The sequence below is a fragment of the Delphinus delphis genome, chromosome 20 (genome assembly GCF_949987515.2).
Source record: "Delphinus delphis chromosome 20, mDelDel1.2, whole genome shotgun sequence".
Taxonomy (NCBI): domain Eukaryota; kingdom Metazoa; phylum Chordata; class Mammalia; order Artiodactyla; family Delphinidae; genus Delphinus; species Delphinus delphis.
The window spans coordinates 28,939,129-28,959,180 of record NC_082702.1 but is presented as its reverse complement, the minus strand read 5'-3'; the positions used below and the strand labels follow the sequence as shown (position 1 = coordinate 28,959,180).

General features: G+C 40.5%; 1 protein-coding gene across 2 annotated transcripts in view; it reads right to left on the bottom strand.

Annotated features, from left to right (window-relative positions):
* Positions 1-20,052, bottom strand: part of FTO (FTO alpha-ketoglutarate dependent dioxygenase) — a 374,156-nt gene that overhangs the window by 260,192 nt on the left and 93,912 nt on the right. For both annotated transcript variants that reach the window (XM_060000764.1, XM_060000765.1), the window contains exons 2-3: positions 16,069-16,146; positions 1,418-2,045 (exon numbers count right to left, since the gene is read on the bottom strand). In XM_060000764.1, coding sequence (XP_059856747.1) covers positions 1,418-2,045; positions 16,069-16,146 — 706 coding nt within the window. The remainder of the gene's footprint in view (positions 1-1,417; positions 2,046-16,068; positions 16,147-20,052) is intronic.

Genomic DNA, 20,052 nt, shown 5'->3' with positions numbered 1-20,052 from the left:
GATGTGATAGTTCTTAAATCCCTGGCAAGGCCTTATTAAAGATCAGAGGATCGCGGTTCTTTCCATTAGGACAGCATCAAATCCCCTTCAAGCAATTTTCTTGGGTCAGCATCATTATTTGAGATGCCAGAGAAACTGGTTAAATTTCTAACTGCTAAACTAGTTCCTTGTTTCCGGCTGAAGACATAAGGTAGAGTTAGAAAACATTTTAGCTATCCAGAGGAAATTTTTGAGACTGGGAAATGGTAAGATATTTAGAGAGAGTCAGGAGAGTTTCTTATTTAAAAATCCCTTTTCCAAAACAGTCGTTTTAGTAAATAAGAGTCAAATAACAACAAAATCCAATTAAAAACTAGCTTTCAGAAAACAATGACCCTTAAAAGTTCCAGTTGATTCCCTGATGGGAGATCTATTGGGTTGGCCAAAAAGTTCATTCGGGTCTTTCCACAAGATGTTACGGAAAAACCCAAACGCACTTTTTGGCCAACCCAACAGAACTCTGCTTTTCCAATCACCTTTTAATAAACAGGAAGAGATTAAACAGGCAAAAGAGCCAATATTACGTCTTGTATTCCTTTGCCAAATGATCAGGCAGAGAAAATCAGCAATAGTCACTCTGTCTTTGACATGTTCACCTACCTTTTTTATAACCCTATTCTGAAAAGCAATGGGGACCTTAAACACACACAAACTGAGCAAGCAAAGAAGGAAAATTTGGGCAGACCATAAAAAAGGTAGCCTGTGACCTCTGTTCCAAGGGCACCAGATTTCAGAAACTGCAAGAACGAGTTGGCCACAGCAACCCTCTCAGGCCTAAAACTGCAGAACTGAGGGGGCGCTGGAGAGTTTCCTGAAAATAGAGGCCTGTCGGCTTGTAAAACCCACCTCAGCTGCTTCCGGCAAGTAAGAACAGTAGTCAAAACTGTAGGAAGCCAAGAACAAGTCCACATTTGACAAATCACTCCCTTCAAGACAGTGATGTCGCCCGTAATAAAATATTTTGGCAAGGCTGGAAATGTACACCTGTGGGAATCTGGAAGGATTTGACAGATTTTTGTTTTCCCGGCCCTTTATCAGCAAGTTAATTATAGCACCTGTACGATCTATTCTGGGCTTTAGAGAAAGGCAGTTGGCTGTGTGAAACCAAGATGCTGCTCTCCTGAGCCTGGAAAAGACAATGACAGTAGTGCTTACGCATGAAAATATGCTATCTGAGCACAGTATAACGATGAGCCAGACAGCACAGCTGGATGAGAAAGAGGCATATTCTGTAGATATATGGGCGTGGCAAACCTTAGAAGGACACACAACACCTATGTACACAAACACACACACACACGACCACATATATCTCCAGAGCCTGTGCAACTCTGGTCATGTTACGTTCGGGGCTGCTTCTTCACAGAGCAGACTGTACCTTCACAGCTATAACTGTACACTGCCACCGCTGACCTGTCCACCAGATTTTCATCGTGATGCCAGCTCACGGCCATTTTCCCCATGCCAAAATACGGTTCCTCTTTCAGGTATGGCATTTTCGGAGGATCCATGAAATTCAACAGAGTTACGTTGTAGGCTGCTCGGTTCTTCATGTCTATCTCATCTTGTCCATCAAAGGATGACCCCATGCCAACCCTGGGGAAATCCGGACCTATACACACTGGCACGGCATCGATATTGGCTTTCTCCTTAGCAGCGAGTTCTTCCAAAGCCTGGATGGTCTCTACCTGCAGGTAGTCGTTGAGCTTGAGGAAGGTTTGACAGGCGGCAGCTACTTCGGCCTCGTGGTACTTTGCATCAGAGCCTTTCACTGGCCAGGGTACCGTAAAGAGCCTGGTGTTCAGGTACTTGTAGGTGCAGCCGGGGTTACCAATGAGGATGCGAGAGACTGGAGTGAGCAAATCTTTGCCTTGGATCCTCACCAGGTCCCGAAATAAGCAGCCGTGCTTGTGCAGCGTGAGAAAGGCTTCTTGAACCTCTTTATGGAGCTCCTCAGGGACGCTGGCGGCTTCCCGGAGAACTAGTTTAGGATATTTCAGCTGCCACTAAAACAAAAGTGAAGCAAAATATGCATTTATGGATAGCTATAATTTTACTATTTCCAAAAGTATGTGTTTCTTTGTAAGCTTTAGGAGAAAAAAAGACTGTTGGGGGCTATTTCTAAACAGGATTCATACCTCTCTAGCCTAAAATAGAAAACTAAATAAAACAAATGTCATCAACTCTCCAGCAAGAGTTTTCAGTCCAAGCTCGGACAATTGCAAACAATTATAAACAAAATGATAATAATTTGGTCTTTGGTCTCCCCAGCTCCCACTATGACCACTTCTCCCCAACCTCAACCTGTCTTCCAGCCTTTGGTCCTCCAGAAAACACATTATTCATTAACTGCTTGATACCTATTTTTTAAGTGCTTACTGAGTGCTGTGTACTCTTCTAAATGATTTATACACACTAACTCACTTACTTCTTACAACTTTACGTGGTGGTACTATTATTATCTCCAGTTCAGAGATGAGAATACTGAAGCAGAGAGACATTCTAAAAACTTGCCCAAAGTCACACATAGCTGAGAAATAGGAGAGCTGGAATTTGAAGCCCCAGGGCCCCAGAGTCGAGCTCCAGAGCATGAGTTCTTAACCACAAGATTGCACGGCCTCTCAGTAAATGACGAACTGGTTTCTGCTTCAACGCTTCCACTGAAATAGAAATCACTTCACTTTGTGAGTTAGACACTGAGTCCTATGAACACAACAGCCGTGATAATTTTGCTCCCAGCTATAATACTAGTGCCCAGAATGTACTTGGTAAATGCTGGATGGATGAATGAATGAATGAATGAGGTATCCCACTGCAATTTAGAAAGTTGTAATAATTCTACTGGTGTCACTGGAGGAGGGTACTATAAGATAATGCCCTCCTCTAATACAGAAATACAGGGATTTATCGATGCAGTTTAGGACTTCATTAACTTTTGAGCTACCACTTCTGGCTCTAACATGTGAATTGGCATCAAGCCAGAGTTCCCTGATTCTACACAGTGAAACTGAGTTTTTTTAAAACCAAAGCACAGGATTTCACATTTACCCCTATAAAGTGTAATCTGACTGGTTCCTTTTTAGTATTGTGCTGCCTACCAGTTTTCACACTTTTCTTCTATATCTTCATTCAATAATCGTGCATATGATAAACAGGGCAAGACCATTATTCTTCCATATATTTTTTTTTCATTCAACTATGTCTACAGAGCACCTACCAAACACTAGACAGAGAAAAGGTTCCTGTCCTCACAGAGCTTTCTACCAAATCAGGTAAATAAAGAAAAGCAATCCCAAGTTGTGTTAAGCACTGGGACAGAAACAAACCAGTGGGAAATCTGTCATTAGAGTAGGAAACTCTCACTTGGAGCTGGCGTTTAGGCTGAGCTCTTCAGGAAAAGAAGGCACCAGCCACATGATGAACTAGAGAAAGACCTTCCAAGAAAAGGGACCAAAAAATACAAAGGCACTGAGGATGGAGACCAGCCTATTCTAGAGACAAAAAGACGACCAGTTTTACCAGAGCAAAAGAGCCAAAGGCAGAGTGACATGCAATGAGGATGGAGAAGAAGGCAGAGCTGGATCACACAGAGCCTGGGAGGTCAAAGTAAGGAATCTGGATTTGACTCCAGATTCAGTGCAGTGGAGGACTTCAAAGGGCGAAGAGCAATTTGATTTACATTTTATAAAAATCACTCAGTTAAAATATTGGGCATGGATTGGAAAGAGACAAATGTCAAAGTGGAAAATTCTATCAGCTGCTATTACAACCATCCAGGAGAAAAGTGATGATGGTCTGAAATAGAAACAGAAATAAACAGACAGTTAAAATACGTATTTTATAGGCAGAGCAAATAGACATATTATGAATTAGATGTGAGGGATGAAGAAGGGAAAGAAATTACAGATGACTTCCAGATCTCTGGACTTAATAACTGAACAAACAATTCACTATTTTTTAAATTAATTTATTTTATTTACTATTTTTTATTTTTGGTTGCATTGGGTCTTTGTTGCTGTGTGTGGTCTTTCTCTAGTTGTGATGAGCGGGGGCTACTCTTTGTTGTGGTGCAAGGGCTTCTCATTGCGGTGGCTCCTCTTGTTGTGGAGCACGGGCTCTAGAGTGCAGGCTCAGTAGTTGTGGCTCACAGGCTTAGTTGGTCCACGGCATGTGGGATCTTCCCGGATGAGGGCTCGAACCCATGTCCCCTGCATTGGCAGGTGGGTTCTTAACCACTGCGCCACCAGGAAAGCCCTACTATTTTTTAAAATAAGAAAGACTGGGGCAAAACAAAACAGGTAGAAGAACAGGAAGGAATGAGGAGCTCCATTTTGAAGCTGTAGCCATGAAGATGACAATGAAATCTTCAGATAGAGATGAGGAGGCATCTGGAGCCCAGAGGAGACAGTGGGGCTAGGGAAACCAAGGTGGGAGCTGTCAGCACAGCACACAGTTGATATTTAAGACCTGGGAATGGCTGAGATCTCCTAGGGGAACAGCACAAACACAGAAGCGAACCCAAAGCCATTTTCTGAGTCACGGAGGAAGGCTCAACAGAGGAAACCTTTGAGGTGGAAAACCAGGAGAGTGTATTATCGCAGAAGCCGATGGAGAGGAGCATCTCAAGAAGGATGGAGGAGTCAGCGATGTCAGCTGCCCCTGAGAAGCCAAGTGAGATGGGGACAGAAATTATCCACTAGATTGGGCAGCACAGAAACCACTGATGACAATGACAAGGGCAACTTCAGCAGAGTGAGGGGGATGAGAGTCGGACGGGACTCAGCAGATGATGGAACGAAAGAGGAGGCGGTGGAGATGGCATTTATATGTCTGTTGGCATGGTTCTGCTATGAAAGGGAAGAGAAAAATGGAGCTGTTGATGCAAGGGAATGCTAGACCAAGGGACGATCTTTAACGTGCAAGATGGAAGGGTACTCTAGGGTTTGTCAGCATACTCATGGGAATGATACCAGAAGAAGAGGTTGATGGTACAGAAGAGACAGTGATTAACTACAGAAGCAAAGTCCTTGAGTGTCTCAAGCAGGGGGATGACTATTTGAGGCTGGAAATTCAGGGAAGGTTTCTTTGAGAAAGTGACCAGGAGGATGCAAAGGACCTGCTAGGTATGGAGTTGAGGGGGGAAAGCCTGCCTTGAAGATGAAGTACTGAATTTCTGGGCCCTTGAGGCCGATAGGAAAAGCAGCAGATGTGGTCAGAGGTGAGAGGGACATGAGTTATCAGTGAAAAAAAGATTTTTTTGAATACTTTCCCGTGTCATTATTATTGTTTTATTTTTAGAGTATTGTTTTTAATGTTAAGGTATTTACATGTGATATTCATATGGTTATGTGAATTTCCCAGGTCCTTGGAGTTATAATTCCCCTGTATTAACTATATCTTCACTAGTCTCCAGGCCCAGTCTATACTGAACAACAGCGGCAAGAGTGTATGTATTATTTCCAGGCTTCTTCCTCTCTCAGTCCCAGAGGGAGTATGTTTCAAAACCAAGTTCTTGGGAATTATCTTACTTTTCTTTAATATTTTATACTAAGGATTATTTAAAGAACACTGGAATTGTTAAGAAAGTACGGAGAAATTTCCTTTTAATCACTGCTGCTAGTCAGATGTGCCTTCAAGTATACTGAGGCCTCAGGGACCTGCTCCGAGAACCGCCAGTTTAGCGACAAAATTAGAGTTACTGCTCATGGCTCCAGAATGTTCTGTCTCTTGCTTACTAGATTACGTTGCACTCTTCATGAGTTGTGTAAACAGAGAGTGCATTTCTGTCTCTGTTGTCCTACTGGGATGAAAGATGTATAGAAACCAGAAATCCTAAGTGGATCCCTGGTGGTCTCAATGACAGGTGACATTGGTACCACCTAACTCTGCTTTTTGTCACTTTATGATCACACACCTCACACAGGCACTCTGAGAAGCAGAGCAGTCCTACTACGCTTTCCTAGTAAAGTCATTTTCCCACATTCAGACTTGACTGACTCATTTCTCCTCTTTGTACTTCCTCAAACTTACTGCATCCTTTCTACTATTTCTTGCATTCTGGATCAGGCAGAATGGGCTGTAGTAGCAACCCTCAAATCTCAGTGGCTTCACCCAACAATATTTCTTGTTCACTTCACATATTATTTGTGGGTTGGCAGAGAGTCGCTATCCATTAAAGTAGTAACGCAGGGGTCCAAGCAGCCGCCAGATGGTTACAATGCAAACGGAAAAAGAGTGTGCTGGAGGGCCTGGCACTGGCAATGAAACACTCCAAGCTAGAAGTGACGGCTATCATTTTTCACTGGACAGAAATAGTCACGTGTTTCATCCAATATGAGAGGGCCCTGAACTGTAATCCTACTTTGGGACCCAAAAGCTGGGTGACAGGGGAGGGATGGAGAACCATTCGGCAAACAGCCCTAACGATCGGCACACATTCTTAGCTAGTGATTCATTTATTTTCACTTAAGTGTCCCTCCTTCACCCCTGCAAGACCCCCTGAAACTCAGTCATCTACCTATTATCAAATTTACAGTCTTATCTGAATTTAAATCTGCTTTCTCCTTCCATGGTAATACACATTGTTGCTGAGAACAAAATCAAATACTCTGATAGTCTGCAATTAGGAAGGCAGATTATTACAACCTTGCTTAAGGCCAATTGGACAAGATCTATCAGCACCTAAACATGTTCATATCTTTTCATCTAGTTATTCTACTTCCAAGAATTTGTCATAGGGAAATAATTAGAGAAATGTACCAAGACTATAAGGATATTCACCATACTGTTATCTATAATAATTAAAAACTGAAAACCACCCAAAATGCCCAAAGAGAGGAAAATGGTACATTCATGTGATGAAATACTAACGTAACACATTTTTGAAGAATTTTTATATGTTTTTATGAAAAACGTTAAGTAACAAACTACTGCTATACAAGAAATCAGTAACAAGATACTTAGACAATAGAGTCATAGTTTCATAAAAAGAAAAACAAAAGTATATATGTAAATACTCATAGAAAAGAAGATTTGGAAAAAAAAATACAGCCAAAAGTTTCTGGTGGTTATCTCTGGGTAATGCACTTGGGTGTAATTTTAATTTTCTTCTTTAGACATCGGTATAATTTTCAAATTTTCCAAAATAAGTGTAGAATACTTTTTAAATCAGAAAAGATGTTACATTAGAAAATTCTTAATTTCACGACATCTCTCGTATGTGCCAAGAGATTCTTTCTGATGGCTCTAAATTTAAAAAATTTTCAAGATAACGTCTGGTACTGTCTAAATGTGACTTGGAATGTTGCTCAGTGCTCTAGGAAATTCTGATTTTACCACAGGGAACACCAATAACAATAACTGGATAATTTTGTCATAACCTCCAAAAACTGCAAGAGAGAAAATCCTCAAGCCTAAATGCCCTTTACTGTATATAAAGTTATTAGATTAGTGCCTGGCACATAAAAGTGCCACGTGGTGGGCTTCCCTGGTGGCGCAGTGGTTGAGAGTCCGCCTGCCGATGTAGGGGACACGGGTTCACGCCCCGGTCCGGGAAGATCCCACATGCCGCGGAGCGGCTGGGCCTGTGAGCCATGGCCGCTGAGCCTGCGCGTCCGGAGCCTGTGCTCCGCAACAGGAGAGGCCACAACAGCGAGAGGCCCGCGTACCGGAAAAAAAAAAAAAAAAAAAAGTGCCACGTGGTGTTTGTTAATTTTTTCTTTAAAGACAACAACAGGTAACACTGGAAAAGAAATGAACATTAAATAATATTAGTTCATCCTGTCAAACAAATAAGTTCACTTTCCATTTTGGACAGGTACAGGTAGAACATCAGATATCACATGATAATTTGGAACAGCTGTTGGCACATTTTCAAATACGTTAGAATTTTTTTTTGTTTAATCCCATTGAAGTTTTTCCAGGGAGTATACAGTCATGCAATTATATTAGTAGTTGTCTGGTCACATAATATATTTCTTGAGCTCTACAAAAGATTCTATGACATAAATGACGATTATATAGTTTAATAAGTATTTGGAAAGGTATATTTTTTAATTGAAGTAGAGTTGATTTACAATGTTGTGTTAGTTTCAGGTAAACAGCAAAGTGAATTCAGTTATACATATATATGTATATATTCTTTTTCAGATTATTTTCCATTATAGGTTATTACAAGATATTGAATACAGTTCCCTGTGCTATACAGTAGGTCCTTGCTGTTTATCTGTTTTATATATAGTGGTGTGTATCTGTTAATCCCAAGCTCCTAATTTATCCCTCCCCCACCCACTTCCCACTTTGGTAACCATAAGTTTGTTTTCTGTGTCTGTGAGTCTATTTCTGTTTTGTATATTGGAATGGTATTTTAGATATAAATTGCCAACATGCCAAGCTTTTATCAATGGCTAAAAGATACAGAATGTTAGCTTCTCTGGAGAATAAGCTTTATTTTCTACCTAGTTTAAACCATTATATAAAAATTCTACCTCCTCCTCTCATATCAAGGGATGGTTCTGAAACAATTTCATCATATGGAGAAGCCAGACGTGGCATTAAATGAATAAGATACCAGTTTACAGGAGGCTCACCTAAATGAAGCCCAATGGAACTCAACCTTTCAGAGAGTGAAATAAAATTTAAAATCTTCAAGTGACCCAGGAAATGCACTTCATGTAAGTGCTAGGATACTCTGATTTCATGGGAGTATATTTCTAATCTGGCTGTTAACAGATTTTGCTGGTTAACATACTTTATATTTTGCACTCTATAGAAATTCGCACTATATCAGTCATCATATTTTCTATATAATTTTCATTGTAAATTGCTTATGACTTGGCAGCCATCCCAAGACAAATGGGCTAGACACTTATTTGGCCTAGCTCCCAGCTGCAAGATGCTGAGCCGTCTCCCAAAAGAAGTAGGCACTCTTCCCAAGTCACTGCCCAGGCCTTGCTACAGCTCTCACAAGGAGTCTCGTGATCATGTGTCATGTGCTACAAAGTGACACAAAATGTGTGTTCACTCATTCATTCAGTAGTTCATTTTTCGTTTATGGAAAATTTATGGAATATCCACTTGTACCAAACGCTGTAATAAGTGCCGTAAGTATAATGATAAAAACAAGTTAGGTCCTGTTACAGAGCATCTCATAGTTTAACAGGAGAAACAGAAATAGGGACAAGGAGTTAGAGATTTAAGACTTCTCACAACAGAAGTATGAATATACTAGTATGGGAGCAGGAAATAAATTATTAGGAAGGGAGTCTGGACAATTCTCATTTATTGAATACATATTTATCGAGCAAATATTATTTGCAAAGCACAAGGTGCTGGAAATACAGAGAAAGCAAAACTTCTGTATGTTCTCCGGGAGCTCATATTTATATATATAGTATAAGTATATAGTATATATAGTTCATTCTATACATATATATATAGAGAGAGAGAGAGAGAGAGGGAGAGAGAATTTTACTTATTTATTTAGTATTATTTGTTTAATGAAATATATTTACTTTATATTTTAGATTGTGTATTGTTGTATTACTGTGTATTGATGTATTTTAGACTGTGATATGTGCTACGGAGAAAACCAAACCCAAGTAAGTAAGATAGGAGTGCCGGGGTGATTGTCGCTATTTTACACAGGATGGGCAGAGAAGGCCTCTGATGAGGTGCCATCTGAGCTGAGAAAGGCAAGAAAGGAGCACTCAAGCCCTGCAGATAGCTGGGGGGAAGAGACTTCCAGGCTGAGGGAACATTAAGTGCAAAGGCCTTGGGGCAAGAGTGTGCTTGGTTTATTCCAGGAAGAGCAAGAATGCCAGAGTGGGAAGAGGAGGAGGTGGGGAGAAGCAGGAAATGAGGGAAGAGAAGCAGTCAGGAGCCAGATCTTGCCCTGCTTTGTAAGTGACTGTCAGGGACTAGGCTTTTACTCTGCAAAGATGGGAAGCCACTGAAGGGCTTTGAGCAAGTCTAGTGAGCTGATATATGTTTTAAGAAGGACACTACTACTGATGCTATGTTAAAACAGTCTGGAGAAGAAGTTAGGCATGGCAACCATCTGAGAAAGAGATGGTGGTAGCTTTGGCCACGGTGTACACGGCAGAGGTGGTGAGAAGCGTTCCAATTTTTAATATATTCTGAAAGTTACACAAGTGGGACTTCCTGGTATTATCCCAGAAGGGACTGTATTTAAACAAAGTCTTTAAGGATGAGTAGATACTCACCAGACAGAAAAGGGGATGTGGGTACTCTAGACCCAGGGGACAACAGGTACAAGGGCATGAAAGGATGACAGGCACAGCAAAGCCAAGGTGTAGTGAGAAACTCTGTACGACAGGAGTTTGAGGCTGGACGCTATGTCAGGCAATGGGGTGGAGACTAGACCAGGGAGGCTGTTTGGGGCCATACAGTCAATGGCCTTGTAGGGTAGGCAGAGGAGTTTGAACTTGACCTCAGAGGCAAGAGAGACCCAACAAAATTTACAAAGCAAGGAGTGACAAGTCTGCCGTATTTATCGGAACACAGTTCTGATGGTGTTGGCGCGGGCATAAGGAACACCAACTAGGAGACTCTTAAAACTGTGGTTGTGGAAGATGACAGATGAGGACCTGATTTCACACAGTGTCGGTGGGACTGGAAGAGAAGAAACCACTTAGGGCTTAGGGAAGCCATGGAGAGAAGCTGAGGACAGCAAGGGTCCGATTTGAACAACTGGACAACAGGGATGACAGTAGAGAAGGGAATGAATGGAAGGCAGGATCCCTGTAAAATGTAAGTCATATCCTGTCGCACTTGTGCTCCAAACCCTGTCACGTCTTCTCCTCTCACTCAGTCACGGCCAGTGTACTCATTGTAGACGGCAAGTTCCTGTAGAGTCGGGCCACTGCTCTCCGATCTCATCTCCTTCTACTTTCCCCAACTCTCTCACTTCCCTCCAGATGTATTAGCCTCAGCTGCTGGTCCTCAAACATATCTTAGAGGCTTTGCTGTTCCCTCTGTCCAGAATATTCTTCCTGCAAGTACTACATGGCTTGCTCCCACACCTCCATAAGGTCTTCATTCAAATGTCACTGTAGGAAGACCTTCTGTGACCACCCCAGTTGCAATCCCCCACCTATAGTCTCTACCCCCCTTACCTCCTTTACCATCTCCATACCAGTCTTCCCTTCCAATATTTATCTTTCAGTTTTATTTCTTTAATCTCTCCTCCTTCCCTCCCATCCCCAACCCTACCAGACTCCACAAGAGATAAGCTCAAAGAAGGCAAGAATCTTTTGTCGGTTTTCACAACTTCATCTCTAATGTCAAGAACATTACCTGGCACAGAGTAGGAGAGCTAAATACATTTGTTGAATTAAGTAAATAATGAATACATATGGATCACGTTGAGTTAGACGTCTCTGCAAGACTTTTGGGTAGAGCCACCCAGCAGGAAGCTGGAATCGGAGCCCCACAGGTCACAAGAACGAAAAGGGATGGACACAGAGGTTTGGGACCATCGGGATAAAATCAAAGCAATTCCAGAAGCACCAAGAGATACAGTAGGACAGCGCTTATGAGTCAGACTCAGGACCCAGACAGCCTCGATCCTGGCCTTTGACACTTCGTGCTTATAAATCTTGAACAAAGTTTTAAACCTCTCGGTGCCTCTGAGCCTCATCTCTAAAATGGAGTTTTAAGAACAACCTGCCTCAGAGGGTTGTGATAAGATTTGAATGAGCAAATCCATATAAAGCACTGAGGGCAAGCTGGCAGATGGAAGGCACAAAACGGGGAATGCCAAGGAGGGTGGCACTGTCTCAGGATAAGAGGGATAGCACTCCTATATCTGGAATCCAGAGCTTGTTTTCTATGTAATTCATTTCCTTGTGCTCTATCGTAAACCAATAGAGGTTCTCTCTGCTCTTCTGCTTTGAGTTGTTGCTGTTGTTTTCTTTCACTGGTTTTCTCTATGACCTTATCAGAAGAAACCAAAAAACTTCTCTGAAGGCATTGTGAATTTGAGCACGATATACTGGGAAGGATACGGTGTAGCAGAAAGAGCCTGGGTCTTCAGAGTCAAAAAATATGGGCTTGAACTCAAGCTCTGCCAGATTGGTAAAACAGGAATGACAGTATCTACCTTAAACACCCTGAGTCTGAAGAAGAGTAGCTGCTGAATATGTATTTGTAGAATGAAGGAATGAGGCTGCTGTGAGGATGAAATGTGACAGCCTTCATCCAGCACTGAGCACAGTCCCTGGCACCTCGTAAGGGTCAATAAACAGACCCAATATGGACCCTGCAAAAAGTCTTGTTTTTATGACTGGCAGCTGGGTTGGCATTCCTGCGGCTAGGACCTGTTTAAGGGACCCAATGTCAGGTCTAAACTTTTTATTTATTCATGTCATTAAAAAAGTATTTTTACTTCATTTTTTAAGAGAACAGATTTACTTTACAAAGGTTTGGCTGAAGCACTCCCTTATTATAAGGTGCACTTAAAGTGATTAGATATTGGTATCAGGTTTGTTGTGGGTCTTACTAGCAAGATAAAAGTGAAGCCTTGAAAATAAACTCAAAATGGATCAGAGAACTAAATGTAAGACTGGACACTATAAAACTCTTAGAGGAAAACATAGGAAGAACACTCTTTGGCATAAACCACAGCAAGATCTTTTTTGACCCACCTCCTAGAGTAATAGAAATAAAAACAAAAATAAACAAATGGGACCTAATGAAACTTAAAAGCTTTTGCAAAGCAAAGGAAACTACAAACGATGAAAAAGCAGCCCTCAGAGTGGGAGAAAATATGTGCAAACGAACCAATGGACAAAGGATTAATCTCCAAAATGTATAAACAGCTCATGCAGCTCAATATTAAAAAAACAAACAACCCGATCAAAAAATGGGCAGAAGATCTAAATAGACGTTTCTCCAAAGGAGACATACAGATGGCCAAGACACACATGAAAAGATGCTCAACATCACTAATTATTAGAGAAATGCAAATCAAAACTACAGTGAGGTATCACCTCACACCAGTTAGAATGGGCGTCATCAGAAAATCTACAAACAGCAAATGCTAGAGAGCGTGTGGAGAAAAGGAAACCCTCTTGCACTGTTGGTGGGATTGTAAATTGATACAACCACTATGGAGAACAGTATGGAGGTTCCTTAAAAAACTAAAAGTAGAATTACCATATGACCCAGCAATCCCACTACTGGGCATATCCTGAGAAAGCCATAATTCAAAAAGACACATGCACCCCAATGTTCATTGCAGCACTATTTACAATGGCCAGGTCATGGAAGCAACCTAAATGCCCATCGACAGACGAATGGATAAAGAAGATGTGGTACATATATACAATGGAATATTATTCAGCCATAAAAAGGAATGGAATTGGGTCATTTGTAGAGACATGGATGGATCTAGAGACTGTCCTACAGAGTGAAATAAATCAGAAAGAGAAAAACAAATATCGTATATTAACGTATATATGTGGAACCTAGAAAAATGGTACAGATGAACCGGTTTGCAGGGCAGAAATATAGACACAGCTGTAGAGAACAAACGTACGGACACCAAGGGGGGAAAGTGGCGGGGCGGTGGTGGTGGTGGGATGAATTGGGAGATTGGGATTGACATATACACATTAATATGCATAAAATGGATAACTAATTAAGAACTTGTATAAAAAATAAATAAAATAAGATTCAAACATTTTTTAAAAAGTGAAGCCTTGATAGTTGTTCTGTTTGCCTTGGAGTCTCCTTTTGTGGCTCAGCGTATGGCTGGCTCACAGCACCTGGGCTATCCTTGTTGTTTAATTGCTCATGCACTACTTTCATCATACAAAAGCTAAAAAGGCTCAGAAGTTGCTTTATAATAATGTGCATTACCATGTACCAGGAAGCTCCTATCTATGAAAATATAAGCAAGGATTTAAGAACTGATTACATTTGGGATACTTTTAAGGATACTTTTTAAAATTATTTTTTTCCTGATTACAAAAGAATACATGTTCATTTAGATAATTTGGAAAAGTAGAAAAGTTCAAAATAGAGAAGTCTACCAGTCTGGGAAATAACATTTCTGTATCAGTCCCGCAGATTGTTCTAGAGGCCACCTCCCTGGGGAGGAGCATTTGTGTGTAAAACAAAATTAAAATCACACCAGATATTATTATATCTGTCTTGCTTTTTAAATGAGCTAATGCATACATTAATTCATTCATCCATTCAAGCAAACTAATTAAATACCTACTAGGTGCCAGGCCCTATATACAGTACAGAGAATGAGGGAAAGGAGCATATAAAATCATTCCAATGACCTGAGATAATTAAGGTACACGTGAAGTACTACAAGTGCACACGAGAGGGAGCAGAGACCACCTCTGGGCTATAGACGTGTCAGGGAAGCATCCTACAGGAGATGACACGTGAACTGTTACTAATAACAGGTAACGCAGAAGCCCTCCAAGGAAGGAAGATGGAAAGGATGTAGGAGGAAGACCCAAAATATAATACTGCACAGCCAGTCTGAGCTACTGCCAAAACCCAGTGTGTGTACAAAGGTAAAAACATGGGGAAGACGAGGCTGGAAATGCAGGAGCCGGGCAACAGACTATTGTGGGATTTGAAGCAGAATGTTGACATGCTTGGATTTATGTTTTGGTTTTAAAAAAAAAAAAAAGTCTACTACAGCTTTAAAGAGGGGCAAAGAAAACTAGATCAATCCATAAAAGGGCTGTCCAGGTGAAAGGTAGCAAAGTTCTAATGACAGTGGAGATGACAGATGATGTCCTGGAACTGAGGATGCACGAGAGACCTGGGATTCTAGACGGGTAAGCTCATTCTTTCCTCTCTTCTTTCCATGGTTACTGAGAATCAGCTATATGCACGACAAGCATATGCTAGGTGCTGGAGAAACCAAGCTGATGTGACCCAATTCTTATACCCCAAGAGCTAACATTCCAGTAGGAAAGAAGAGATGAAAAGGTACTATTTTTACTGCTCAGCATGCCTTTCTTTCCTTCTTTGGAACAGGGCTCCAGTTTTCCTTTGGGAAAACCATCCATCTCTGACTCACACTCCATGCAATGCGAGTGGGAATGGTCATACTCCAACCCTACTCCAAGAGTGGGTGCAGAAACTAGGCCAGGCAAACAGGAGCATCTCACTCCCTTGAACACAATGACTGATTCAGGGATAGGCACATGCCTCTAACCAGGCCAACGAGATCATTACTGGGGGAATCAGACAGACCAGGAAAAAAGAAATCACCACCTTCTTCTAAGATCCTATGTGCTTAAGACCACATACCCCCCTGGGCTGTCAGAGTCCTCCTGTACTATCAGGGGAGAGCCTACTAGCATGAAGCCACACAGAAAAAAGCGAAGCCGAGAAACAGAAAAACAGTGATCAGATGACATCTTTCGAGAAACTGGATTCGGCCATGTGCTCCTTGACATCCAAGTTAAGTAAGTCAATAAATTCCCTTTTTTGTCACAATGAATTTGTTTGTGATTCTGTCACTTGCAATTGAAAGAGTGCTGACTAATTCAGGGGGAGAGACACAGAATCGCACAACTGCAATACAATGTGATAGGTACAATCAAGTTATTTATAAGGTACAAGGAGCACAGCGGAGAGTGCAGTCAATTCTATTAGTAGGTAAGGTAAGTAAAGAAACTTTCACAAAGGAGGCGATGTTTAAGTGAAGTCTTGAAAAATTAGTCATCTGGCAACAGGATAAGGGGCAAAAGAATATTCTATGCAGCAGAAACAGAAGGAGCAGAAGCAAGGAGTGAGGAAGAACACAGAATGCTTGGGGAAGAAAAGACAGTCGACTATGCTAAAGCACTAAGTTCAGAGCAGAAAGCAGATTGTGCAGGAATTTATATATTCTGGGGGTGAGGAGACACTGGATGACCGACTCAGACCATTTCACCTCTCATTTAACCTCTCTAGACCACAGTGGCTTCATAGGTAAAATAAGGTAGAGCAGGAAAAAATCAGTGCAAATTGACAAATATTAAAAGACCTTACCTGCTGATAGAATTCATCATCTTTGGGGGTCAGATAAGGAAGCCAAGTGTCTTCAAGCTCTTCAAGAAGCCTCAGTTTCTGTTTAAAAATAATAATGATTACAGGTGACTGAATATAAACTGACCCAAAACATAAGACAATCCCTTATTTTTTCCCATAAGAGACTACCCTCCAAAATTTAGCCAACTTGAATGTACAAACTTTTCGAGAGAGAAATTAGTCAAAAGTCAATTATAAAATGTATTCATTTAATTACTTGCATTTAAATTATACATCATATAAAACATTAACTTAGACATAATCATTTTATTCACTCTCACATTTCAGGAAGCAATTTGCTTCACTCTTGACCTGTATCTTTAACATTAGGGTCTTTTTCTTCATCACTAGAGTCACCTTTTGAGTTATCCAATCAAACTCAAATTTAATTATCCAATCAGTTTTCCAGAACAAATCTTCCTGCCTGTATAATCTGCTTGAGACACAGCAGTTTTCGAATCCTTACCATCACTGAAACTCTCCAACCAAGCCACAGGTATCCATTTACATAACGTCAGGGTATTTGGAGAATTTATTCATCCTGTATACATTTATTTGAGATCATATCCACTTACACATTACTTTTTTTTTTTTAATGCGGTACTCAGGCCTCTCACTGTCGTGGCCTCTCCCGTTGCGGAGCACAGGCTCCGGACGCGCAGACTCAGCGGCCATGGCTCACGGGCCCAGCCGCTCTGCGGCATGTGAGATCTTCCCGGACCGGGGCACGAACCCGTGTCCCCTGCATCGGCAGGCGGACTCTCAACCACTGCGCCACCAGGGAAGCCCCACATTACTTTTTAAAAGTGATCTTTCATCCCTAGAATAATTACTAAATGTATCTTGAATATCTTTGCTTCTTTTCTTTTCCAATTTGATAAAGAAATCTTTTCAAGCACCCACAACTAGTATTGTCTGAGGCCATTTCAAGCTACTTTGTCTTCCAAATAGTACCCATGCTGTTCAAACAAGGTAACTAAGAAACGACCCCGCATTATAAAGTACTTTATAAGGAACCAAATACATACAAGATGACACCCTCCTTATGAGGGATTTTTTTCAAAGAATATCTAACCTTATATTCAAGCATGTGTGATATGTGTGTGTGTGTACGTGGCATATAAATAGCATATATATTTATGTGTGTACACAGACACACATACACATAGAAATCACCTATATACTACAGAAATTTTCTGAAAGAAAAAAACAGAAAAGGCAGAAACAAATAAAACTGCAGTACAATGTGTTATTCAGGCTGTTGTCAGCCATTAAGGCACTTTTATAAGAATTAGAAAATGGTGTGTCTTACTCTGGGTTGATGCCCCCCTACTCCCTACAGCATGACTTGGAGAACACAAACTGGATTTTAGCCCCAACCTGTCCCAATGGGCACTGTCTTTATGCAGTGAACAACCTGCTCAACCAGACATGGTGGCCCTGAGAATCATCCTCTCCCATCTCTGGGCAGCCTTCTCACACTAACCCATCACAGAGTAGTCCAGAGCAAATACCCCTTCAGGCAGAACTCAAGTCCTTTCTGGATCTTTTTTATAATTATCCAAAGTGAATAAAGAAAAAAGGGAATAGAAAAATGGCAACCAGTTGACCTAAGAGAGGCAAAAGAGTACACTTTACTCTTATGCAAAATTCTAGTCTGTTTATATCATTAAAGCTTTCTGCTTTGTCTAAAAGGTACTTTCTCATCTGTAATGATAAGACTGGCTTACCAGTTAAACTATGAAGAATCTTCCTTTACAAAGGACCCATAATACTAACACAAACCATTGGTTTATATAAATCATTGGTTAAGAGGTTTATCTGTTTTCCACATTAGTCATTATTTGGGACACAGAAAGAACTAATGATGTTTTCATGCCTATACCTGCACATTTATGCAGTCCATCACAAACTTAATCAAAACCTACACCTCAATTTTCACTTCAGGCTCAGGAAAGCCTGCATTTTCCTATGAATCTTTTACCAGTCCTTTCTATAGACAGAACACTTACGTGCCCCCCAAAAAGTTTTAATGTTTAAAAAGATGTTAAAGGCTTGAACAATTGAAATGCACATGATCTCTCAGACTTTGAGATGGCTCCACCTTACAAATACCACCTTAAAATCTCTTCAGGAGAGTCCATAAAGCTAATCTGCATATAATAGGGAACACAAAGGTACAGATTTCTATTAGGAATTACGTATTCCACCTTGACCAGATTAAACAGCAAGAGACCTGTCCCAAAGATGAACAAGCACCACTGGAGGCTGAAATTCCACTTATAATAAATACTTCAGTAAAATTATTATAAAAACAACCACTTCTCGGCTCAGTTGAGGTCCAGTGCATCAGACAGACAGAAAACATCATAACCTGTAAGGCTGTATCAAGAGGATAAAATTCCTTTTTATATATATAGTAGTCTGTATCTGTTAATCTCAAATTCCAAATTTATCCCTCCTCCTCCCTTTCCCCTTTGCTAACCATAAGTTTGTTTTCTATGACTGTGAGTCTATTTCTACTTGTAAATAAGTTCATTTATATCATTTTTTTAAGATTCCACATCTAAGTGATATCATACGATGTTTGTCTTTCTCTGTCTGACTTCACTTAGTATGACAATTACTAGGTCCATCCGTGTCGCTGCAAATGGCATTATTTCATTCTTTTCTTATAGCTAAGTAATAATCCATTGTGTGTGTGTATATATATATTTATATATTATATATACACATATACATATATATACACCACATTTTCTTTATCCATTCATCTGTTGATGGACACTTAAGTTGTTTCCATGTCTTATTATTGTAAATAGTGCTGCTATGAACACTGGGGTGCAGGTATCCGAAAGGATAAAATTCTACAGGAATGTTCCTACCATAGAGCAAGCAGAATATAACTGGTCTTTTTCCACTGGGAATTTTAATTTTAATACTGTGAGCATTGTTATATCTCTATGACGGGAGAGAATGGGGTCAGGAAATCGCTCAACTTAAGGCCATACAGATGAAATCTGCTCTCTACATCAACATTCACAACCTGTAATTCTACTGATTAACTAATGAGATCAATTATAAATAGCACTATTTATCAACTTAAAAAGAACCTTTGGTCATATTTGCCTTGGTGAAGTCAATCAGGAATGATTATTAGATTAAACTGGTAGTTCATGAACATCACACATTTCTTAAAAATTAAGATTGCTTTATAAAAAGGCATAGTCACTTTGAGCATAACTGTAGAGAAACAAGTCCTCTCATACTCATGAGTGCATAGGGTACAATTCCGATGCAGGGCAACTGACAACTCCTATCGAAATTCAAATGCATTCCCTTTGATCCCAAAATCCTACTTCTAAGGATTTTAATTTCTTACTTGTACCATGTTCTGAAGAATGTATGTACAAGTTTACTCACTGGACCACTATTTGTAGACCAGAAGCTTGGAAACATATTAAAAACCACTTAGTTGCATACTTAAAAGGTTGAATTTTATGGTGTGTGAATTATATCCCAACTAAAAAAAAAAAAGATTAGAAACAGTGCCAGTGTCCATCCACAGAAGATGGTTAAATAAATGCTGGTACATCCACACAATGAAATACAAAGCAACAGTAAACAAGACCGAGGAGGCTCCCTTTAGTGAAACAAAGAGCTCTCCAGGACACATGGGGAAGTGAAAGGCAAGGGAAAGAATATCTGCTTGTATTTGCATAAAGAAACATAAAGGACATGTGACAAACTACTCAAGTGGTTCTCTCTCAGGGGCAGAGGTGGGAAACAACTAGAAGGGGCCAGGGATGGAGAAAGGCTATACAAAGTATTTCCTTTTGTATTGTTTTGATTTTTGAACTCTGTAAACATACTGCCTATTTAACATATTACCAATTATCAACTCAAGTGTATTACCTATTAATTCTTCACGTGGAATTCAGTACA